This window comes from Oncorhynchus masou, chromosome 24 (genome assembly GCF_036934945.1).
Source record: "Oncorhynchus masou masou isolate Uvic2021 chromosome 24, UVic_Omas_1.1, whole genome shotgun sequence".
NCBI lineage: Eukaryota > Metazoa > Chordata > Actinopteri > Salmoniformes > Salmonidae > Oncorhynchus > Oncorhynchus masou.
Genome location: NC_088235.1, coordinates 96211244 through 96237951, shown reverse-complemented (window position 1 = coordinate 96237951; position 26708 = coordinate 96211244). Strand labels below are relative to the sequence as shown.

The 26708-nt window shown below is 48.8% G+C and overlaps 1 protein-coding gene across 8 annotated transcripts in view; it reads right to left on the bottom strand.

The window, feature by feature from the left end:
* Window positions 1-26708, bottom strand: part of ptprfa (protein tyrosine phosphatase receptor type Fa) — a 317924-nt gene that overhangs the window by 98914 nt on the left and 192302 nt on the right. For 4 of the 8 annotated variants that reach the window (XM_064935762.1, XM_064935763.1, XM_064935768.1 and 1 more), the window contains one exon: window positions 10498-10524. The exons of the other annotated variants lie outside the window; for them this stretch is intronic. In XM_064935762.1, the coding sequence (XP_064791834.1) occupies window positions 10498-10524 (27 nt within the window). The remainder of the gene's footprint in view (window positions 1-10497; window positions 10525-26708) is intronic. 8 annotated transcript variants of the gene reach the window in all.

The window sequence follows — 26708 nt, the reverse complement described above, 5'->3', positions numbered from 1 at the left end:
CCAGGAAGGCCTACCCCTCTCCCTAACGCTCCATCACCAGGAAGGCCTACCCCTTACCCTAACACTCCATCACCAGGAAGGCCTACCCCTCACCCTAACCCTCCACCACCAGGAAGGCCTAACCCTCACCCTAACCCTCCAACACCAGGAAGGCCTACCCCTCACCCTAACCCTAACCCTCCACCTCCATCACCAGGAAGGCCTACCCCTCACCCTAACACTCCATCACCAGGAAGACCTACCCCTCACCCTAACCCCCCACCTCCATCACCAGGAAGGCCTACCCCTCACCCTAACACTCCACCACCAGGAAGGCCTAACCCTCACCCTAACCCTCCAACACCAGGAAGGCCTACCCCTCACCCTAACCCTAACCCTCCACCTCCATCACCAGGAAGGCCTACCCCTCACCCTAACACTCCATCACCAGGAAGACCTACCCCTCACCCTAACCCCCCACCTCCATCACCAGGAAGGCCTACCCCTCACCCTAACACTCCATCACCAGGAAGGCCTACCCCTCACCCTATCCCTCCAAATTCATCACCAGGAAGGCCTACCCCTCACCCTAACCATCCACCACCAGGAAGGTCTACCCCTCACCCTAACCCTAACCCTCCACCTCCATCACCAGGAAGGCCTAACCCTCACTCTAACCCTCCATCACCAGGAAGGCCTACCCCTCACACTATCCCTCCACCTTCATCACCAGGAAGGCCTACCCCTCACCCTAACGCTCCATCACCAGGAAGGCCTACCCCTTACCCTAACGCTCCATCAACAGGAAAGCCTACCCCTCACCCTAACGCTCCATCACCAGGAAGGCCTACCCCTCACCCTAACGCTCCATCACCTGGAAGGCCTACCCCTTACCCTAATGCTCCATCACCAGGAAGGCCTAAACCCTCACCCTAACCCTCCATCACCAGGAAGGCCTACCCCTTACCCTAACGCTCCATCACCAGGAAGACCTACCCCTCACACTATCCCTCCACCTTCATCACCAGGAAGGCCTACCCCTCACCCTAACCCTAACCCTCCACCTCCATCACCAGGAAGGCCTACCCCTCACTCTAACCCTCCATCACCAGGAAGGCCTACCCCTCACAGTATCCCTCCACCTTCATCACCAGGAAGGCCTACCCCTCACCCTAACCATCCACCACCAGGAAGGCCTACCCCTCACCCTAACCCTAACCCTCCACCTCCATCACCAGGAAGGCCTAACCCTCACCCTAACCCTCCACCTCCATCACCAGGAAGGCCTAACCCTCACCCTAACCCTCCATCACCAGGAAGGCCTACCCCTCACCCTAACCCTCCACCTCCATCACCAGGAAGGCCTACCCCCTCACCCTAACCCTCCACCTCCATCACCAGGAAGGCCTACCCCTCACCCTAATCCTCCATCACCAGGAAGGCCTACACATCACCCTAACCCTCCATCACCAGGAAGGCCTACCCCTCACCCTATCCCTCCACCTCCATCACCAGGAAGGCCTACCCCTCACCCTAACCCTCCATCACCAGGAAGGCCTACCCCTCACCCTATCCCTCCACCTCCATCACCAGGAAGGCCTACCCCTCAGCCTAACCCTACATCACCAGGAAGGCCTACCCCTCACCCTAACCCTCCACCACCAGGAAGGCTTACCCCTCACCCTAACCCTCCACCTCCATCACCAGGAAGGTCTACCCCTCACCCTAACCCTCCATCACCAGGAAGACCTACCCCTCACCCTAACCCCCACCTCCATCACCAGGAAGGCCTACACCTGACCCTAACCCTCCACCTCCATCACCAGGAAGGCCCAACCCTCCATCTCCAGGAAGGCCTACCCCTCACCCTAACCCTCCACCTCCAATCACCAGGAAGGCCGAACCCTCACCCTAACACTCCACCACCAGGAAGGCCTACCCCTCACCCTAACCGTCAATCACCAGGAAGGCCTACCCCTCACCCTAACACTCCATCACCAGGAAAGCCTACCCCCTCACCCTATCCCATCCACCTTCATCACCAGGAAGGCCTACCCCTCACCCTAACCATCCACCACCAGGAAGGCCTACCCCTCACCCTAACCCTAACCCTCCATCACCAGGAAGGCCTAACCCTCACCCTAACCCTCCATCACCAGGAAGGCCTACCCCTCACCTTATCCCTCCTCCTTCATCACCAGGAAGGCCTACCCCTCACCCTAACCATCCACCACCAGGAAGGCCTACCCCTCACCCTAACCCTCCACCTCCATCACTAGGAAGGCCTACCCCTCACCCTAACCCTCCACCTCCATCACCAGGAAGGCCTACCCCTCACCCTAACCCTCCACCTCCATCACCAGGAAGGCCTACCCCTCACCCTAATCCTCCATCACCAGGAAGGCCTACACATCACCCTAACCCTCCATCACCAGGAAGGCCTACCCCTCACCCTATCCCTCCACCTCCATCACCAGGAAGGCCTACCCCTCACCCTAACCCTCCATCACCAGGAAGGTCTACCCTCACCCTATCCCTCCACCTCCATCACCAGGAATGCCTACACCTCACCCTAACCCTCCATCACCAGGAAGGCCTACCCCTCACCTTATCCCTCCACCTCCATCACCAGGAAGGCCTAACCCTCACCCTAATGCTCCATCACCAGGAAGACCGACCCCTCACCCTAACGCTCCATCACCAGGAAGACCTACCCCTCACCCTAACGCTCCATCACCAGGAAGACCTACCCCTCACCCTAACGCTCCATCACCAGGAAGGCCTACACCTTACCCTAACGCTCCATCAACAGGAAAGCCTACCCCTCACCCTAACGCTCCATCACCAGGAAGGCCTACCCCTTACCCTAACGCTCCATCACCAGGAAGGCCTACCCCTCACCCTAAAGCTCCATCACCAGGAAGGCCTACCCCTAACCCTAACGCTCCATCACCAGGAAGGCCTACCCCTCACCCTAACGCTCCATCACCAGGAAGGCCTACCCCTTACCCTAACGCTCCATCACCAGGAAGGCCTACCCCTCACCCTAACGCTCCATCACCTGGAAGGCCTACCCCTTACCCTAATGCTCCATCACCAGGAAGGCCTACCCCTCACCCTAACCCTCCATCACCAGGAAGGCCTACCCCTCACCCTAACCCTCCACCACCAGGAAGGCTTACCCCTCACCCTAACCCTCCACCTCCATCACCAGGAAGGTCTACCCCTCACCCTAACCCTCCACCACAAAGAAGGCCTACCCCTCACCCTAACCCTAACCCTCCACCTCAAATCACCAGGAAGGCCTAACCCTATCCCTCCACCTCCATCACCAGGAAGGCCTACCCCTCACCCTAACCCCCCACCTCCATCACCAGGAAGACCTACCCCTCACCCTAACCCTCCACCTCAATCACCAGGAAGGCCTACCCCTCACCCTAACCCTCCATCACCAGGAAGGCCTACCCTCCCCCTCCACCCTAACGCTCCATCACCAGGAAGGCCTACCCCTCACCCTAACCCTCCATCACCAGGAAGGCCTACCCCTTCACCCTAACACCTCCATCACCAGGAAGACCTACCCCTCACCCTAACGCTCCATCACCAGGAAGGCCTACCCCTCACCCTAACGCTCCATCCCAGGAAGGCCTACCCCTCACCCTAACACCTCCATCACCAGGAAGGCCTACCCCTCACCCTAACCCTCCATTACCAGGAAGGCCTACCCCTTCACCCTAACACTCCATCACCAGGAAGACCAACCCCTCACCCTAACCCTCCACCTCCATCACCAGGAAGGTCTACCCCTCACCCTAACCCTCCACCACAAAGAAGGCCTACCCCTCACCCTAACCCTAACCCTCCACCTCAAATCACCAGGAAGGCCTAACCCTATCCCTCCACCTCCATCACCAGGAAGGCCTACCCCTCACCCTAACCCCCCACCTCCATCACCAGGAAGACCTACCCCTCACCCTAACCCTCCACCTCAATCACCAGGAAGGCCTACCCCTCACCCTAACCATCCACCACCAGGAAGACCTACCCCTCACCCTAACCCTAACCATCCACCTCCATCACCAGGAAGGCCTACCCCTCACCCTAACGCTCCATCACCAGGAAGACCTACCCCTCACCCTAACCCCCAACCTCCATCACCAAGAAGGCCTACCCCTCACCCTAACCCTCCATCACCAGGAAGGCCTACCCCTCACCCTATCCCTCCACCTCCATCACCAGGACGGCCTACCCCTCACCCTAACCCTCCACCACCAGGAAGGCCTACCCCTCACCCTAACCCTAACCCTCCACCTCAAATCACCAGGAAGGCCTAACCCTATCCCTCCATCACCAGGAAAGCGTACCCCTCACCCTAATCCTCCATCACCAGGAAGGCCTACCCCTCACCCTATCCCTCCACCTCCATCACCAGGAATGCCTACCCCTCACCCTCCACCTCCATCACCAGGAAGGCCTACCCCTCACCCTAACCCTCCACCTACATCACTAGGAAGGCCTACCCCTCACCCTAACCCTCCACCTCCATCACTAGGAAGGCCTACCCCTCACCCTAACCCTCCACCTCCATCACTAGGAAGGCCTACCCCTCACCCTCCACCTCCATCACCAGGAAGGCCTAACCTATCCCTCCACCTCCATCACCAGGAAGGCCTACCCCTCACCCTAACCCTCCACCTCCATCACTAGGAAGGCCTACCCCTCACCCTAACCCTCCACCTCCATCACTAGGAAGGCCTACCCCTCACCCTAACCCCCCACCTCCATCACCAGGAAGGCCTAACCCTATCCCTCCACCTCCATCACCAGGAAGGCCTACCCCTCACCCTTACCCTCCACCTCCATCACTAGGAAGGCCTACCCCTCACCCTAACCCCCCACCTCCATCACCAGGAAGGCCTAACCCTATCCCTCCACCTCCATCACCAGGAAGGCCTACCCCTCACCCTAACCCTCCACCTCCATCACTAGGAAGGCCTACCCCTCACCCTAACCCTCCACCTCCATCACTAGGAAGGCCTACCCCTCACCCTAACCCCCCACCTCCATCACCAGGAAGGCCTAACCCTAACCCTCCACCTCCATCACCAGGAAGGCCTACCCCTCACCCTAACCCTCCACCTCCATCACCAGGAAGGCCTACCCCTCACCCTAAGGCCTACCCCTCACCCTAACCCTACATCACCAGGAAGGCCTACCCCTCACCCTAACCCTCCACCTCCATCACCAGGAAGGCCTACCCCTCACCCTAACCCTACATCCCCAGGAAGGCCTACCCCCCACCCTATCCCTCCACCTCCATCACCATTTAAAAATTGTACTTGTATTTGATGTTTAAAAAGTAATTTCCACTACACAAATGTCCATGAATTATTATCCACATTTCCTTTTGCTGCAGGAACCTGTCTGGCATTAGGAACAGATTCTCTTGCCACTCTGATACATTTTTCTTTCCTCTCACAGATGATGTCAAAAGACTCCGGAGCAGAGCATTCCAGTACCAGGGGGACTTTCGGTTTCTGTGAAGGATGGATGGGATGGGTTTGATTTCCCTGTGACACTGTAAGGTGAGTCCGGGACCTCTGTCTGTTTATTCTAGGATGGTATCAGAATATGAATCTCTGTGCAGAGGAAGTGGGATAGTATCCACCAACACACACACACACACACACACCGGAGCACACACACACACACAGGCACTTTACACAGGTATGCATGAACACACACAACAATATATAAACACCGGAGCACACACACACACACAGGCACTTTACACAGGTATGCATGAATGCACAAATAGTAAATTGGCCAACAACAATATATAAACAACACAAAAAGAAAAAGAAAGGCTAGCAAACCAACAAATCAACAGTCTGCATCACTGGGCCGTGTGCACCTTCCATAACACAACAGAAACATACAGACCAACAAATCAACAGTCTGCATCACTGGGAAACATACAGACCAACAAATCAACAGTCTGCATCACTGGGCCGTGTGCACCTTCCATAACACAACAGAAACATACAGACCAACAAATCAACAGTCTGCATCACTGGGCCGTGTGCACCTTCCATAACACAACAGAAACATACAGACCAACAAATCAACAGTCTGCATCACTGGGCCGTGTGCACCTTCCATAACACAACAGAAACATACAAGAACAGGAATTCACAGCACACTCAATTAGCGGGAGTCAAAATGTATTCCACAACACAACGTAGCATGACATTCAGCAGCACTCACACCATCTCAGCTGTTACTCAATATGTAAATCCACTTTTTAGTAAAAGCCAGGAAGTGTGGTTCAGGTGATTAAAGAATGACAGCAGAAAGCTCAGGAAGGTTTCTGGCTTCTGTTTGACAGTGCACAGGTCAGGACCATGCCTCTGTGTGTGTGTGTGTGTGTGTGTGTGTGTGTGTGTGTGTGTGTGTGTGTGTGTGTGTGTGTGTGTGTGTGTGTGTGTGTGTGTGTGTGTGTGTGTGTGTGTGTGTGTGTGTGTGTGTGTGTGTGTGTCTGTGTGTGTGTGTGTGTGTGTGTGTGTGTGTGCGTGTGTGTGCGTGTGTGTGTGTGTCGCAGGTATGGTATGGTAAATCGATACTATGTGTGGCTGGCTGTCCAAGGCAATTGCACACACATAATCCATAAGGACACCTTTATTCCTGTCAAACCTAAACACAAGAGGATTTACCGCTGTAACGCTTCAAACACACACACTCACACACCCCATGTTCAAACCATGATCAAACACACACACTCACACACCCCATGTTCAAACCATGATCAAACACACACACTCACACACCCCATGTTCAAACCATGATCAAACACACACACTCACACACTCCATGTTCAAACCATGATCAAACACACACACTCACACACCCCATGTTCAAACCATGATCAAACACACACACTCACACACCCCATGTTCAAACCATGATCAAACACACACACTCACAAACCCCATGTTCAAACCATGATCAAACACACACACTCACACACCCCATGTTCAAACCATGATCAAACACACACACTCACACACCCCATGTTCAAACCATGATCAAACACACACAGTATGGCACACATTGTGCAGTATGCTTCATGTCTTCAGCAGGACTCTCTCACCAACCTCAGCAGCACAGCAGCGTTGAGTGGAGCTGCGTTCCCCCACTTGAAGTGTATTGAAATGTGTCTGTGTTCATATCAAAGCTGAGGCAGTGCACTACTTTTGACCAGGGCACAGAGGACTCTATTCAAAAGTAGTACACTAAATGGAATAGGGGGGCAGTTGGGACACGGACTAGAACTCACAGTTCTGCCTGAGAACGCCCTGCGCTCCACCCCCCAACCAGATTTCTCACACACTCCCCTCCCTAAACCATCCACACTCCCCCACTTCAAGCCGTACACCAACACCCTCCACACTCTGAGCCGTACACCAACACCCTCCACACTCTGGTCCGTACACCAACACCCTCCACACTCTGATCCGTACACCAACACCCTCCACACTCTGAGCCGTACACCAACACCCTCCACACTCTGAGCCGTACACCAACACCCTCCACACTCTGGTCCGTACACCAACACCCTCCACACTCTGAGCCGTACACCAACACCCTCCACACTCTGGTCCGTACACCAACACCCTCCACACTCTGAGCCGTACACCAACACCCTCCACACTCTGAGCCGTACACCAACACCCTCCACAATCTGGTCCGTACACCAACACCCTCCACACTCTGGTCCGTACACCAACACCCTCCACACTCTGAGCCGTACACCAACACCCTCCACACTCTGAGCCGTACACCAACACCCTCCACACTCTGAGCCGTACACCAACACCCTCCACACTCTGAGCCGTACACCAACACCCTCCACACTCTGAGCCGTACACCAACACCCTCCACACTCTGAGCCGTACACCAACACCCTCCACACTCTGAGCCGTACACCAACACCCTCCACACTCTGAGCCATACACCAACACCCTCCACACTCTGAGCCATACACCAACACCCTCCACACTCTGAGCCATACACCTACACCCTCCACACTCTGAGCCGTACACCAACACCCTCCACACTCTGAGCCGTACACCAACACCCTCCACACTCTGGTTCGTACACCAACACCCTCCACACTCTGAGCCGTACACCTACACCCTCCACACTCTGGGCCGTACACCAACACCCTCCACACTCCCAGCACCACCCACCTTCCTCACACAACACACTTGGTAAGTAAGAAGCATAAGGAGGAAAGGAGAAGCATTTTAAGGAGGAAATGAGACAAGGAAATTTCCATGAGAATTCCTAAAAATAAATGTTGTTCCTGTTTTGTGACGAGTGAAATGTTCAGTAGGACGAGAAAGGGACCTGCTGTAAGAAGGTTGCTGACTGATTGACGACTGACAGACTGACAGAGAGTAAAGGTGGAGAAGCATTACTATCTACAGGTAACTGACAAAATAAAGGAAACACCAACATAAAGCATAAAGTGTCTGCATAGGGCATTGGGCATCACGAGCCAGAACAGCTTCAATGCACCTTGGCATAGATTTTTGCAAGTGTCTGGAACTCTATTGGAGGGATGCAACACCATTATTCCACAAGAAATTCCATAATTTGGTGTTTTGTTGATGGTGGTGGAAAACGGTGTTTCAGGAGGATACTTTATATCCCTCATTTACCCAAGTGTTTCCTTTATTTTGGCAGTTATCTGTATGTGTAAATTAAGATCTAGCTAGAAAGAGAAGATCCAGCGAGAAAAAGATACTGTAGATAGTGAAAACAGAGAGTAGAAAGAGGTGTAGTGAGAATGGCCGAGGGTAAAAAAAAAAGAGGAGGGAAGAGAGTGGAGAGGAAGAAATGAATAGGACTAGGCTATAGCGAGAGAACTTATGAGGTAAACTGTAGCATGATAATAATGCTCAGTTAAGGTCATGTATAAACTGTAGCATGATACTAATGCTCAGTTAAGGTCATGTATAAACTGTAGCATGATAATAATGCTCAGTTAAGGTCATGTATAAACTGTAGCATGATAATAATGTTCAGTTAAGGTCATGTATAAACTGTAGCATGATACTAATGCTCATTTAAGGTCATGTATAAACTGTAGCATGATACTAATGCTCAGTTAAGGTCATGTATAAAGTGTAGCATGATACTAATGCTCAGTTAAGGTCATGTATAAACTGTAGCATGATAATAATGCTCAGTTAAGGTCATGTATAAACTGTAGCATGATACTAATGCTCAGTTAAGGTCATGTATAAACTGTAGCATGATAATAATGCTCAGTTAAGGTCATGTATAAACTGTAGCATGATAATAATGTTCAGTTAAGGTCATGTATAAACTGTAGCATGATAATAATGTTCAGTTAAGGTCATGTATAAACTGTAGCATGATACTAATGCTCAGTTAAGGTCATGTATAAACTGTAGCATGATACTAATGCTCAGTTAAGGTCATGTATAAACTGTAGCATGATACTAATGCTCAGTTAAGGTCATGTATAAACTGTAGCATGATACTAATGCTCAGTTAAGGTCATGTATAAACTGTAGCATGATAATAACTAATGCTCAGTTAATGCTCAGTTAAGGTCAGGTCATGTATAAACTGTAGCATGATAATAATGCTCAGTTAAGGTCATGTATAAACTGTAGCATGATAATAATGCTCAGTTAAGGTCATGTATAAACTGTAGCATGATAATAATGCTCAGTTAAGGTATGTATAAACTGTAGCATGATAATAGGTCATGTATAAACTGTAGCATGATAATAATGTTCAGTTAAGGTCATGCATATAAATGCTCAGTTAAGCATGATAAACTGTAATGCTCAGTTAAGGTCATGTATAAACTGTAGCATGATACTAATGCTCAGTTAAGGTCATGTATAAACTGTAGCATGATAACAATGCTCAGTTAAGGTCATGTATAAACTGTAGCATGATAATAATGCTCAGTTAAGGTCATGTATAAACTGTAGTATGATAATAATGCTCAGTTAAGGTCATGTATAAACTGTAGCATGATAATAATGCTCAGTTAAGGTCATGTATAAACTGTAGTATGATAATAATGCTCAGTTAAGGTCATGTATAAACTGTAGCATGATAATAATGCTCAGTTAAGGTCATGTTTAGGTTATGTCTCATATCATAGAAAACTGTTTTAAGGAAGAAGAGGCACTTTACCCTATTACAGTTACATTACATGAATTATTATGACGTGGAAAATCTTATTTCACATACTATGTGCTCCCTGTCTAGCTCTTTCTTTCTAAAGTGAAATGCTCCTACGAGTCTGACTGCTTGAGGTTAAGGGAAGGAGAGAGTGTTAGTCCCCAGAAAGAGAGAAAGGGAGAGGGATTGGGAGAGGATAGGGAGAGAGAACAGAGAGAGCTCCCCATGGGCCCACGGACCTTCAAACTGCATCGCACCCAGCACACACTACACACTCCTCCTACTCACATAGTCCATGGTATCCTCAACGTTCCACTGATGACAGGAAGCAGACAGGAGGGAGGGAGAGAGGAAGTCAAACACAGAACAGCATAGATGGAACAAAAAAAAAGATTGAACTTTTTTTTCTCTGTAGGTAAGAAAAGGGCCATAGGCCATCCTACAGGCACTGCAACAGCGGCATGCTCAGTCTCCAGGTGATTAGTGACTTGAAGACTGGGAGAGGAAACTAGAGGGGGAGGGAAAGGGTTAACATGCAGTAATGGATACAGGTAGATGGGTGGAGGGAGGGTGGTTGCTCTCCACAGCCCCACCTAGTGAGCTGGGGAGCACAGCTCTTAGTCCTGATGGGCAATCTGTGTTGGTTGGGACATCCCTGCTGGTGTACTTGCTGTGTGGGTTTATCGATCAGGGGAAGAGAATTATCAAAAGACAATCCCGATAACTTACCTGCAACGTCATTCCAGCCTCTTGCCAACATGTTCTGTGTCTGAAAACATGTCAATATGTATTTCCCAACCCTTGACAAAACATAAAGGTTCCCAACAAATTCATAATTCTTAGAAAGTGGCCTGCATGGTTTTGAGACACAAATCGACTACCTTGTTATTCCATTGGTATGATTGATGCTTTTTGTTCAGATATTTCAGATGGCCAATAGTGGGTGACATCCAAGCCAGGATGAGATTATATGAACCAACACAAAAAGGAAGATAAGAAATAACAAGAAAAATCCTCTGAGCTATAGGGTGTAGGAAGTAACTCTGAAGTCTAAGCCGGTCTTCAATGGGCTGATGATAACAAGCTCTCATCATCTAGAGAGAAAGAAAGTGGGGGAGTGTGTGTGTGTCTGTCTGTGTCAGTGTGTCTATCTCTGTGTGTGTGTGTGTGTCACTGAGAAACAGAGAGAGAGAAATACAGAGTGAGAGAGAGACAGAGAGAGAGACAGAGAGAGAGACAGAGAGAGAGACAGAATTAGAGAGAGAGACACCCATAGCTATTGGCTGGTGGTTTAGCTGTCCTGTGCTGATGTAATGTGCCTGTCAGTGAGTTGAGATTACATTTCACCTTCAGAGGTTAGAGCCCTTTTGCTTATTCAGCAGCCAGTCTGGAGATTACATTTTTATTTTTTGCCGTGAGGTACCTGCACCACCTATTCCCTTCATTCACACTTCCCTTTGAAATAAAGCTGGCTAGAGCCCCTTAAACCCTACAGCCCCCTCCCAGCCACCCTCCTAGGCTCGCCCCCTCCATTCCAGACTCAGCCAGTAGAGGCTATTTCTCTTCTGAGTAAAGGCAGTAATGGCTAATGGAGATTTGATTCTCTCTCTCTCTCTCTCTCTCTCTCTCTCTCTCTCTCTCTCTCTCTCTCTCTCTCTCTCTCTCTCTCTCTCTCTCTCTCTCTCTCTCTCTCTCTCTCTCTCTCTCTCTCTCTCTCTCTCTCTCTCTCTCTCTCTCTCTCTCAACACATAGCAGGTTCCACAGAATAATTGATTCAGAGACACAGGGCATTTGTATTCTGCTCCACGACCTTGCTGACTAACGGAAAATAAAAGACAAAGGGGCACACTCCTTTTTCTAGATTCTTAAAAATTAGTCTTATCATAAACAAGGGCTTCAGGGTGGTGCAGACCAGGGGTGCAGTGCTAGTCCCCTAATGGAAGTGCAGGTTATGCACTAAATCAAGGAAAGATGCATCATCATAGCACAGCGAACGCTGAGGACAATAAACAGTCTGAGAAACAGTCTCTGTTTCATAAAGTAAGTGCTGTGTTTCTTCACTAGCAAGGATTCTGTCTGGAGTTTAGAGCGAGCCATAATCGTAGCATATTCCAGTTGTACTTTGTGATCACACACTATTTCCTTAGTAGCAGTCTTAGTAGCTCAGGAGAAAAACTATAGAATGGGATAAGCTATTCCAGAAACTAAAGTGCCATCCTAAAAACACCTCAGAAAGAGATACTGACTTTCTGTAGCATTAGTTGTGGCATTACATGTGATACTAGATGTAATATTAGATGTGATATTAGATGTTATATTTGATGTGATATTAGATCTAATATTAGATGTGACATTAGATGTGACATGACATGTGACATTACATGTGACATTAGATCGAATATTAGATGGGATATTAGATGGCATATTAGATGTGATATGGCAAACATTGTAGTTGAGAGTACTCCCCCTAAATAGAACACTTCAAATGTGTTTATCAGAAATATCTTAGCTGGAGGCTATGTCATCACATAACACAAATTATCTCCACAACCCATAAAAACACTTGACCACAGAGTCAATAACCGAAGACGAGTGAAGGGAAAAGATTGACACATTCTCATTACACAGTGAACCATGAGAAAATAGTGTGCATTTGACTTAAGTTGAGTGGAATTGAGTGGAAAAGCTCTTTGATAGAATGTGTTGTGAGTCTTGACTCTTTAAAGGAGCAGGTGGTGGGAATGTGAGGTGTAGGTGTGGGGGCGGTACTGAACTCTATACTACCTTGCAGACTTGGAGAAGCTGCCAGTCTCAGCATCCTTCTTTGGGTGAGGTCACGACTGTGTGACGGTGGCCCCTGAGGGACAAACTGAACATAACCTCACACTCAACGTCAACAAAACTAAGGAGATGATTGTGGACTTCAGGAAACAGCAGAGGGAACACCCTCCTATCCACATCGATGGAACAGTAGTGGAGAGAGTAGCAAGTTTTAAGTTCCTCGGCATACACATCACAGACAAACTGAATTGGTCCACTCACACAGACAGCATCGTGAAGAAGGCGCAGCAGCGACTCTTCAACTTCAGGAGGCTGAAGAAATTCGGCTTGTCACCAAAAGCACTCACAAACTTCTACAGATGCACAATCGAGAGCATCCTGGCGGGCTGTATCACCGCCTGGTACGGCAACTGCTCCGCCCTCAACCGTAAGGCTCTCCAGAGGGTAGTGAGGTCTGCACAACGCATCACCGGGGGCAAACTACCTGCCCTCCAGGACACCTACACCACCCGATGTTACAAGAAGGCCATAAAGATCATCAAGGACATCAACCACCCGAGCCACTGCCTGTTCATCCCGCTATCATCCAGAAGGCGAGGTCAGTACAGGTGCATCAAAGCTGGGACCGAGAGACTGAAAAACAGCTTCTATCTCAAGGCCATCAGACTGTTAAACAGCCACCACTAACATTGAGTGGCTGCTGCCAACACACTGACACTGACTCAACTCCAGCCACTTTAATAATGGGAATTGATGGGAAATGATGTAAATATATCACTAGCCACTTTAAACAATGCTACCTTATATAATGTTACTTACCCTACATTATTCTTCTCATATGCATACGTATATACTGTACTCTATATCATCGACTGCATCCTTATGTAATAAATGTATCACTAGCCACTTTAACTATGCCACTTTGTTTACATACTCATCTCATATGTATATACTGTACTCAATACCATCTACTGTATCTTGCCTATGCTGCTCTGTACCATCACTCATTCTTATGTACATATTCTTTATCCCCTTACACTGTGTATAAGACAGTAGTTTAGGAATTGTTAGTTAGATTACTTGTTGGTTATTACTGCACTGTCGGAACTAGAAGCACAAGCATTTCGCTACACTCGCATTAACATCTGCTAACCATGTGTATGTGACAAATAAATTTGATTTGATTTGAACACATCAAAGGCCCTTTAGCCTGTTTGACCTCAGTGTTAAATGAGTCAGTGAGTAGAACTGGAAGGCCAGTACACAGAGTACCACATAGAGCTTCAAGGCTGTGTGTTTGTGAGTGGATGTCTGACTCTGAGGCTGTACTCCAAATGGCTCTCTATTTTAAAAGAAGTGCACTATATAGGGAATATGGTGCCCTTTGGGATGCAGCCTCTGACTAAGCAGTGTTTATGCAGTATGTGTCACACAGTGCAGGTCAAAGGGTACTCTACTGCTTGAGTCACTCACTCACTCACTCACTCACTCACTCACTCACTCACTCACTCACTCACTCACTCACTCACTCACTGACACCAGAAAGGTCAGTGCTACTGGACTACAGGACTCTGGACAACACTAAAGCTATAATCTACTCTGCCCTACTGCACAGTTCTATTAATAAGAAACTAGACCACTCCATTGCCTGTTAGCAAAGGTCCTTCATCTCCAAGGTCATGGGTTCAATTCCTGCAGGGATCGTATAGACTTAGTCACATTGAGTACCTTATACCTCTTGGAGTGACTATATGTACTGAATACTGTATAAGGAGCAACTGGCCTGCTTTCGTTATAGATACTGAAGAATTTATAGATATTCCTTTGTCACATATATTTGCTTAGGCACAGGTTGCATTTTGTTGACTTCTAGAGACAGTCTTATCTAGCGTTATTCATTTAACGGTGGTGTTTATTTCAGTTAAAGAAAGCCTCAGAGATGCTTTGTCAAGATGAATTATGTGGGCAGATGTTGCTTGAGGAACCTATAATTCACCCACAGCAGCAACAGAGAAACCTCCAGCATACTATAGCAACACTGAGACAGGCATCGGTTGCAAAGGTCTCCCAAAATAAATTGAAAATCTCCCTTTTCTTGACACTGTACTTTTCTTTATTTCATAATTCCTTGTAAAACAGAGAGAGGCCTCTGACACCGAATAAAAAATAAATGAGCCCTTCTCCTGATGCTAACAGCATGGGCTTACAACTAGAGGATAACAGCTCCCTTCTGTTTCAAAATGGAAACGACAGTAGACTGTCTAGTGCCTGCTATTCCAACAGCGAAAGTGGAGACTCTCCCTCTCGCAGCTGAAAACATCCTTTTAAGTAGGAGACACTTATAACACAGTGAGTACAACACCCACACTGACACGAACCCGTCTCATTATAAAATTGCCATACCTATCAATTTTTCCTGTGTGCTATGTATCTAATAATTTCCTGTGATCAAATGACTGTCTGCCTGGCACTTGACTGCGACAGCGTGCCTGATACCACTACATCTCTCTCTCCCTCTCTCTCCCTCTCACCCTCTCTCTCCCTCTCTCTCACACTCTCTCTCCCTCTCTCTCCCTCTCTCCCTCTCTCACCCTCTCTCTCCCTTTCTCTCTCGCTCTCCCTCTCTCTCACCCTCTCTCTCTCTCCCTCTCTCTCCATCTCTCGCTCTCTCTCTCCTGCTCTCACCCTCTCTCACCCTCTCTCTCCCTTTCTCCCTCTCTCTCCCTCTCACCCTCTCTCACCCTCTCCATCTCTTTTTAATGAAGAGTGTCCCATAACCTGTCCTTTAGCAGCGTAGCAACTCCAATCCTTTTCGGAACATTTAGTTTTGTGACGGGTGGTCGGTCGCTCAAGCAGTTTTAATACAGCTCTATGGTCGTGGATGGCAGAAGGCAGTATATATGTCTTGCTGCAGTTAGCTTCACACATAGCTGCCTGCCTGAAACGCATCGAAGCATGCCTGGCAGCTCTGCTTGAACAGGATTAAGGAAATACCTTAGGGATATGGGTTAAATGGAAGGCGAGAAGACTGTCTACTGTATGCTGAATAGAAAATATAAATGCAACGTGCAACAATTTCAAGGATTTTACTGAGTTACTGTTCATATAAGGGTGTCAGTCCATTGATATAAATGTATTAGGCCCTAATCTATGGATTTCACGTGACTGGTGCAGCTATGGGTGTGCCTGGGAGGGCATAACTCTACCCACTAGGGAGCCAGCGCCAACAATCAGAATATGTTTTTCCCCACAAAAGGGCTTTATTACAGACAGAAATACTCTTTAGTTTCATCGGCTGGTCTCAGGTGAAGAAGCTGGATGTGGAGGTCCTGGGCTGGCGTGGTTACACATCTGCTGTCCATGTGGCTGGTCTCAGGTGAAGAAGCTGAATGTGGAGGTCCTGGGCTGGCGTGGTTACACATCGGCTGTCCAGGTGGCTGGTCTCAGGTGAAGAAGCTGGATGTGGAGGTCCTGGGCTGGCGTGGTTACACATCTGCTGTCCATGTGGCTGGTCTCAGGTGAAGAAGCTGGTTGTGGAGGTCCTGGGCTGGCGTGGTTACACATCGGCTGTCCAGGTGGCTGGTCTAAGGTGAAGAAGCTGGATGTGGAGGTCCTGGGCTGGCGTGGTTACACATCTGCTGTCCATGTGGCTGGTCTCAGGTGAAGAAGCTGGATGTGGAGGTCCTGGGCTGGCGTGGTTACACATCTGCTGTCCATGTGGCTGGTCTAAGGTGAAGAAGCTGGATGTGGAGGTCCTGGGCTGGCGTGGTTACACATCTGCTGTCCATGTGGCTGGTCTCAGGTGAAGAAGCTGGATGTGGAGGTCCTGGGCTGGCGTGGTTACACATCTGCTGTCCATGTGGCTGGTCTCAGGTGAAGAAGCTGGATGTGGAGGTCCTGGGCTGGCGTGGTTACACATCTGCTGTCCAGGTGGCTGGTCTCAGGTGAAGAAGCTGGATGTGGAGGTCCTGGGCTGGCGTGGTTACACATCTGCTGTCCAGGTGGCTGGTCTCAGGTGAAGAAGCTGGATGTGGAGGTCCTGGGCTGGCGTGGTTACACATCGGCTGTCCAGGTGGCTGGTCTCAGGTGAAGAAGCTGGATGTGGAGGTCCTGGGCTGGCGTGGTTACACATCTGCTGTCCATGTGGCTGGTCTAAGGTGAAGAAGCTGGATGTGGAGGTCCTGGGCTGGCGTGGTTACACATCTGCTGTCCATGTGGCTGGTCTCAGGTGAAGAAGCTGGATGTGGAGGTCCTGGGCTGGCGTGGTTACACATCTGCTGTCCAGGTGGCTGGTCTCAGGTGAAGAAGCTGGATGTGGAGGTCCTGGGCTGGCGTGGTTACACATCTGCTGTCCATGTGGCTGGTCTTAGGTGAAGAAGCTGGATGTGGAGGTCCTGGGCTGGCGTGGTTACACATCGGCTGTCCATGTGGCTGGTCTCAGGTGAAGAAGCTGGATGTGGAGGTCCTGGGCTGGCGTGGTTACACATCTGCTGTCCATGTGGCTGGTCTCAGGTGAAGAAGCTGGATGTGGAGGTCCTGGGCTGGCATGGTTACACATGGTCTGCGGTTGTGAGGCCCGTTTAGACGTACTGGCAAATTCTCTAAAATAACGTTGGAGGTGGCTTATGGTACAGAAATGAACATGACATTATCTGGCAACAGCTCTGGTGGACATTCCTGCAGTAGGACATGCCAACTGCACACTCCCTCAAAACTTGAGACATCAGTAGCGTCGTGTCGTGTTACAAAACTGCATATTTTAGAGTGGCCTTTTATTGTCCCCAGCACAAGGTGCACCTGTGTAATGATCATGCTGTTTACATTTACATTACATTTATATTTAAGTCATTTAGCAGACGCTCTTATCCAGAGCGACTTACAAATTGGTGAATTCACCTTCTGACATCAGTGGAACAGCCACTTTACAATAGTGCATCTAAATCATTTAAGGGGGGTGAGAAGGATTGCTTTATCCTATCCTAGGTATTCCTTGAAGAGGTGGGGTTTCAGGTGTCTCCGGAAGGTGGTGATTGACTCCATGTCCTGGCGTCGTGAGGAGTTTGTTCCACCATTGGGGGGCCAGAGCAGCGAACAGTTTTGACTGGGCTGAGCGGGAACTGTACTTCCTCAGTGGTAGGGAGGCGAGCAGGCCAGAGGTGGATGAACGCAGTGCCCTTGTTTGGGTGTAGGGCCTGATCAGAGCCTGGAGGTACTGCGGTGCCGTTCCCCTCACAGCTCCGTAGGCAAGCACCATGGTCTTGTAGCGGATGCGAGCTTCAACTGGAAGCCAGTGGAGAGAGCGGAGGAGCGGGGTGACGTGAGAGAACTTGGGAAGGTTGAACACCAGACGGGCTGCGGCGTTCTGGATGAGTTGTAGGGTTTAATGGCACAGGCAGGGAGCCCAGCCAACAGCGAGTTGCAGTAATCCAGACGGGAGATGACAAGTGCCTGGATTAGGACCTGCGCCGCTTCCTGTGTGAGGCAGGGGCGTACTCTGCGGATGTTGTAGAGCATGAACCTACAGGAACGGGCCACCGCCTTGATGTTAGTTGAGAACGACAGGGTGTTGTCCAGGATCACGCCAAGGTTCTTAGCGCTCTGGGAGGAGGAAACAATGGAGTTGTCAACCGTGATGGCGAGATCATGGAACGGGCAGTCCTTCCCCGGGAGGAAGAGCAGCTCCGTCTTGCCGAGGTTCAGCTTGAGGTGGTGATCCGTCATCCACACTGATATGTCTGCCAGACATGCAGAGATGCGGTCGCCACCTGGTCATCAGAAGGGGAAAGGAGAAGATTAATTGTGTGTCGTCTGCATAGCAATGATAGGAGAGACCATGTGAGGTTATGACAGAGCCAAGTGACTTGGTGTATAGCGAGAATAGGAGAGGGCCTAGAACAGAGCCCTGGGGGACACCAGTGGTGAGAGCGCGTGGCGAGGAGACAGATTCTCGCCACGCCACCTGGTAGGAGCGACCTGTTCCAAGCGTGGGCCGCACCGGAGATGCCCAACTCGGAGAGGGTGGAGAGGAGGATCTGATGGTTCACAGTGTCGAAGGCAGCCGATAGGTCTAGAAGGATGAGAGCAGAGGAGAGAGAGTTAGCTTTAGCAGTGCGCCTCCGTGATACAGAGAAGAGCAGTCTCAGTTGAATGACTAGTCTTGAAACCTGACTGATTTGGATCAAGAAGGTCATTCTGAGAGAGATAGCGGGAGAGCTGGCCAAGGACGGCACGTTCAAGAGTTTTGGAGAGAAAAGAAAGAAGGGATACTGGTCTGTAGTTGTTGACATCGGAGGGATCGAGTGTAGGTTTTTTCAGAAGGGGTGCAACTCTCGCTCTCTTGAAGACGGAAGGGACGTAGCCAGCGGTCAGGGATGAGTTGATGAGCGAGGTGAGGTAAGGGAGAAGGTCTCCGGAAATGGTCTGGAGAAGAGAGGAGGGGATAGGGTCGAGCGGGCAGGTTGTGTGAGCAGAACCAGCGGTGTCGTTTGACTTAGCAAACGAGGATCGGATGTCGTCGACCTTCTTTTCAAAATGCTTGACGAAGTCATCTGCAGAGAGGGAGGAGGGGGTGGGGAGGAGGATTCAGGAGGGAGGAGAAGGTGGCAAAGAGCTTCCTAGGGTTAGAGGCAGATGCTTGGAATTTAGAGTGGAAGAAAGTGGCTTTAGCAGCAGAGACAGAGGAGGAAAATGTAGAGAGGAGGGAGTGAAAGGATGCCAGGTCCGCAGGGAGGCGAGTTTTCCTCCATTTCCGCTCGGCTGCCCGGAGCACTGTTCTGTGAGCTCGCAGTGAGTCGTCGAGCCACGGAGCGGGAGGGGAGGACCGAGCCAGCCTGGAGGATAGGGGACATAGAGAGTCAAAGGATGCAGAAAGGGAAGAGAGGAGGGTTGAGGAGGCAGAATCAGGAGATAGGTTGGAGAAGGTATGAGCAGAGGGAAGAGATGATAGGATGGAAGAGGAGAGAGTAGCGGGGGAGAGAGAGCGAAGGTTGGGACGGCGCGATACCATCCGAGTAGGGGCAGTGTGGGAAGTGTTGGATGAGAGCGAGAGGGAAAAGGATACAAGGTAGTGGTCGGAGACTTGGAGGGGAGTTGCAATGAGGTTAGTGGAAGAACAGCATCTAGTAAAGATGAGGTCGGCGTATTGCCTGCCTTGTGAGTAGGGGGGAAGGTGAGAGGGTGAGGTCAAAAGAGGAGAGGAGTGGAAAGAAGGAGGCAGAAGGAATGAGTCAAAGGTAGACGTGGGGAGGTTAAAGTTGCCCAGGACTGTGAGAGGTGAGCCGTCCTCAGGAAAGGAGCTTATCAAGGCATCAAGCTCATTGATGAACTCTCCGAGGGAACCTGGAGGGCGATAAATGATAAGGATGTTAAGCTTGAAAGGGCTGGTAACTGTGACAGCATGGAATTCAAAGGAGGCGATAGACAGATGGGTAAGGGGAGAAAGAGAGAATGACCACTTGGGAGAGATGAGGATCCCTGCCACCACCCCGCTGACCAGAAGCTCTCGGGGTGTGCGAGAACACGTGGGCGGACAAAGAGAGAGCAGTAGGAGTAGCAGTGTTGTCTGTGGTGATCCATGTTTCCGTCAGTGCCAAGAAGTCGAGGGACTGGAGGGAGGCATAGGCTGAGATGAACTCTGCCTTGTTGGCCGCAGATCGGCAGTTCCAGAGGCTACCGGAGACCTGGAACTCCACGTGGGTCGTGTGCGCTGGGACCACCAGATTAGGGTGTGCCACGCGGTGTGGAGCGTTTGTATGGTCTGTGCAGAGAGGAGAGAACAGGGATAGATAGACACATAGTTGACAGGCTACAGAAGAGGCTACGCTAATGCAAAGGAGATTGGAATGACAAGTGGACTACACTTATCGAATGTTCAGAACGTTAAGCTTACGTAGCAAGAATCTTATTGACTAAAATGATTGAAATGATACAGTACTGCTGGAGTAGGCTAGCTGGCAGTGGCTACGTTGTTGACACTACACTAATCAAGTCGTTCCCCAGTGTAATAGTTTCTACAGTGCTGCTATTCGGGGGCTAGCTTGCTAGCTAGCAGTGTTGATTATGTAACGTTACGTTAAAAGAACGACAATAGCTGGCTAGCTAACCTAGAAAATCGCTCCAGACTACACAATTGTCTTAGATACAAAGACGGCTATGTAGCTAGCTAGCTACGATCAAACAAATCAAACCGTTGTACTGTAATGAAGTGAAATGAAAATGTGATACTACCTGTGGAGCGAGGCGGAATGTTGACCGGGTTGTTGAAGTTCAATTTGGAAGACGTTGGCTAGCTGTTGGCTAGCTAGCTAGCAGTGACTCCTACGTTAAGGACGACAAATAGCTGGCTAGCTAACCTCGGTAAATTAAGATAATCACTCTAAGTCTACACACTCTAAACTACACAATTACCTTGGATACGAAGACAGCAAAGACAACTATGTAGCTAGCTAACACTACACTAATCGAGTCGTTGAGTGTAATAGTTTCTACAGTGCTAGTGGACGTTAGCTAGCTGCTGTGCTAGTGGACGTTAGCTAGCTGCTGGGCAGAAAGCAGTGTAGACTACGTTAGGACGACGAAATACGATAATTACGCAATTATCTTTGATACAAAGACGGCTATGTAGCTAGCTAAGAAGAAATTGCTAAGATTAGACAAATCAAACCGTTGTACTATAATGAAATGTAATGAAAAGTTATACTACCTGCGGACCGAAGTGTAGATGCGACCACTCGCTCCAACCCGGAACCGGTTGGAGCGAGCAGTTTCTTGATATGCCATACCTGTTAGGTGGATGGATTATTTTAGAAAATAAAATATGCTCACTAACAGGGATGTAAACACATTTGAGCACAACATTTGAGAGAAATAAGCTTTTGTGCATTTGGAACACTTCTGGGATCTTTTATTTCAGCTCATGAAACATGTGACCAACACCTTAGATTTTTGTTCAGTATAGTTTTTAAAAGCAACTGTGCTACTGTTAACAAGCACTATAGCATTCAAGTTAATTCTTGCAGACTACACTCGTGGAGAAGTCACTAACAACTAACAAATACACAACTGGGACATTCAAGTAGTAGCAATTTGACAAGAAGAATGTGTATACTGACATTTGTGACGTTACAATGTGCACTGTGAAGGTAACAAGAAAGAGAGAGAGTCCAGAGCCTCTTTTCTCTGTGCAGTAAATATATGCCAAAGTGTGGGCTTCAAGCACCAAGGTTGCCCTTGTTTAGCGATAATCGCTCCTTACCACCCACACACCATGACAGACTCTCACTCCCTCTCCCCAATTCCCCTCCTCTTTCTCTCCTCCACTATCTTGCCCTCACTCTCTCCTTCTCTACTCCACTACCTCCCTCCTTCTCTCAACCTCCTCCACTCTCCATCTCTCCCTCTCCCCCTTCCCTCTCACAGTGACCTGTCTCTGCTGAAGCATACATTTTCCACGGCTCCAGGAGACACAGATCAGTGTTTGACAGATCAAGACAATCTTATCTGATCAGACAAGCCTCATGCTTCACAGCCATCAACACTGGGGCCTCTTAGAATCCTTCAGGTGTCCAAAAATAAGAGAGAGAGAGATAGAAGATAGAGAACGAGAGAGGGAAAACAGAGAAAGAGAGGGAGATAGAGACAGTGTGTGTGTGTGTGCGTGTGCGTGCGTGTGCGAGTGAGTGAGTGAGTGAGTGAGTGAGTGAGACAGAGAGAGATAGAGAAGGGAAACTTCCAGAACCCGCTGGATTCTCCAATTACATTTAACAAAATACAAATCACAAATTCCAAATGGCTATACTTACACACTTTAACATCATCTTCAGCTCTGGCATCTTCCCCAATATTTGGAACCAAGGACTGATCACCCCAATCCACAAAAGTGGAAACAAATTTGACCCCAATAACTACTGTGGGATATGGGTTAAGAGCAACCTTGGGAAAATCCTCTGCATTATCATTAACAGCAGACTCGTACATTTCCACAGTGAAAACAATATACTGAGCAAATGTCAAATTGTCGTTTTACCAAATTACTGCACAACAGAAAACGTATTCACCCCGCACACCTTAATTGACAACCAAACAAACCAAAACAAAGGCAAAGTCTTCTCATGCTTTGTTGATTTAAAAAAAAGCCTTTGACTCAATTTGGCATGAGGGTCTGCTATACAAACTGATGGAAAGTGGTGTTGGGGGAAAAACATACAACAACATAACATTTCAAACAACAAGTGTGCAGTTAATATTGGCAAAAAGCACACATTTCTTTCCTCAGGGACGTGAGCTGAGACAGGGATGCAGTTTGAACACCACCCTCTTCAACACATATATCAAGGAATTGGCGAAGGCACCAGAACAGTCTGCAGCACCCTGTCTCACCTTACTAGAATCTGAAGTCAAATGTCTACTGTTTGCTGATGATCTGGTTCTTCTGTCCCCAACCAAGGAGGGCCTACAGCAGCACCTAGATCTTCTGCACAGAGCAAACTGGAATGCTATTTGGGACTAAACAGAGAGTACACCAGGGCAGAATACCTGACCACTGTGACTGACCCAAACTTAAGGAATGATTTGACTATGTACAAACTCAGTAAGCATAGCCTTGCTATTGAGAGAAGCCTCCATAAGCAGACCTGGCTCTCAAGAGAAGACAGGCTATGTGCACACTGCCCACAAAATGAGGTGGAACCTGAGCATCACTTCCTAACCTCCTGGTAAACGTATGACAATATTAGAGACACATATTTCCCTCAGATTACACTGATCCACAAAGAATTTGAAAACAAGTCCAACTTTGATAAATTCCCATAAAGATCTATTGGGTAAAATACCACAGTGTGCAATCAGAGTGTAATGTTTACAGTTCATTTTTGATTGTTTATTTCACTTTTGTTTATTATCTATTTCACTTGCTTTGGCAATATTTGTCCCATGCCAATAAAGCCCTTTGCCTTGAACTGAAAGGAGAAAGAGAGAAGGAGAGAGAGAGGGGAGTCAGGTATAAACATTAATGGTAAAGGCGTCGTAAAGCACTGGGCAGGGAGTTGGCAGCCAATTAAACCTTTATGTTCCATAGAGTCTCTAACCTCCACGGCCAATCATTTGATATGGTGGAATTTACTCTGTCATTAAGGCTTTTGTCATAAGCAGGACAAAGAGAGCAGTAATCCAAGCTTGCCTGCTGTTCTAAAGAGATGACCCACAGCCACAGTAAAACGGCTAGGGGAATTTTAAAGCTTCCTTCAACTGAAAAACAACACACTACTAAGCCTATAGTGATGACAGCTTACAGTCTAGCTAATGTGTTAGTTTCTCTCTCACTGAAATGCTGTTCTCTCTCTCTCTATGTCTATAGTGATCACAGCTTATAGATTTGCTGATATGTTTCTCTGCAACAAGCTCATTTCAATTCAATTCAAAGGGCTTTATTGGCATGGGAAACACATGTTTACATTGCCAAAGCAAGTGAAATACATCTTAACAAAAGTGGCCAATCTCTGTCCTTGGCTGTGTAACGTTCTATAAGCGACCGAGGGGAATGGTGATGGCCTCTTTCAAACAGATTTAGTTCCCAGGCTTCATCAGTAGCAGGAGCCAGAGAGACTGTTTTTCATGGGGCTGACAAGGACGTGGGTGCCATAAACATGGGCACAGACGGCCGCCGTGGACTGGGGAGCTTTGCTCTGGCATTAAGACCTGAGCCTAGCAAAACAGCCCAATTAAAGTGATTCAGCACCGCACCAGGGACGGAATCCATCCATCACAGAGAAGAGTGTGATGTATATACGACAGACCGAGAGAGATCCAACAGATCCGACAATGTGTATTAGTGTGTTTGTGTGTGTGTGTGTGTGTGTGTGTGTGTGTGTGTGTGTGTGTGTGTGTGTGTGTGTGTGTGTGTGTGTGTGTGTGTGTGTGTGTGTGTGTGTGTGTGTGTGTGTGTGTGTGTGTGAGTGTGTTGCATATACAGCAGAGTCCCAACGACACACAGCCTAATATAGATGGATCCTCATCCTCCAAGTATTATTTAATTACCCTTATTTTACTCCTTCCTCCTCCTCCTCCTCCTCCTCCTCCTCCTCCTCCTCCTCCTCCCTACCAAATCAGGCCATATGTACTGTATGTATAGCAGATCAAGCAACAGCCCATGGGCTCTGTGGGGTCTGTTAGTGTGTGTGTATAGCAGATCAAAGCAACAGCCCATGGGCTCTGTGGGGTCTGTTAGTGTGTGTGTATAGCAGATCAAAGCAACAGCCCATGGATTCTGTGGGGTCTGTTAGTATGTGTGTATAGCAGATCAAAGCAACAGCCCATGGGCTCTGTGGGGTCTGTTAGTGTGTGTATAGCAGATCAAAGCAACAGCCCATGGGCTCTGTGGGGTCTGTTTGTGTGTGTGTATAGCAGATCAGAGCAACAGCCCATGGGCTCTGTGGGGTCTGTTAGTGTGTGTGTATAGCAGATCAGAGCAATAGCCCATGGGCTCTGTGGGGTCTGTTAGTGTGTGTGTATAGCAGGTCAGAGCACCAGCCCATGGGCTCTGTGGGGTCTGTTAGTGTGTGTGTATAGCAGATCTGAGCAAGAGCCCATGGGCTCTGTAGGGTCTGTTTGTGTTTGTGTGTTGTGTGGGCTCTGTAGGGTCTGTTAGTGTGTGTATAGCAGATCAGAGCAATAGCCCATGGGCTCTGTGGGGTCTGTTAGTGTGTGTGTATAGCAGATCAAAGCAACAGCCCATGGATTCTGTGGGGTCTGTTAGTATGTGTGTATAGCAGATCAGAGCAATAGCCCATGGGCTCTGTGGCGTCTGTTTGTGTTTGTGCGTGTAGCAGATCAGAGCAAGAGCCCATGGGCTCTGTAGGGTCTGTTAGTGTGTGTATAGCAGATCAGAGCAATAGCCCATGGGCTCTGTGGGGTCTGTTAGTGTGTGTGTATAGCAGGTCAGAGCACCAGCCCATGGGCTCTGTGGGGTCTGTTAGTGTGTGTGTATAGCAGATCTGAGCAAGAGCCCATGGGCTCTGTAGGGTCTGTTTGTGTTTGTGTGTGTAGCAGATCAGAGCAAGAGCCCATGGGCTCTGTGGGGTCTGTTAGTGTGTGTATAGCAGATCAGAGCAAGAGCCCATGGGCTCTGTGGGGTCTGTTAGTGTGTGTGTATAGCAGATCAGAGCAAGAGCCCATGGGCTCTGTGGGGTCTGTTAGTGTGTGTGTATAGCAGATCAGAGCAAGAGCCCATGGGCTCTGTGGGGTCTGTTTGTGTTTGTGAAAGACCCCCTGGACCAGCTTGCTTAGGGGACTCTTCTCCAGGTTCATCTCTCTGTAGGTGATGGCTTTGTTATGGAAGGTTTGGGAATCCCTTCCTTTTAGGTCTGTGTGGCATTCCAATGCAGAGGACTAAGGAAACTACTACTGCAAACAAGTTATTCATTCTAATATGAAAATATTCCACTGGTTTGGCAAGAGACATTTAATAAGAAACATTACAAATAAAAACGGACCAATCTCTATGAATAAAAGTAGGAGGAAAAAAACTCTCCAAAATCAGTGATCAATTTGTGTGATGGTCAATCTGAGTTTAGAGAGGAGTGTGTGTGTCTGTGTCTGCATGCGTGTGTTGCTCCATAGGGGAGAGTGGGGTAAGTTGAGCCATTACTCCATCAAGGGAAATATACTATTGTTTCTAACAAAGATACCTACATATATTTCAGGATGTATATCCTTGGAAATAA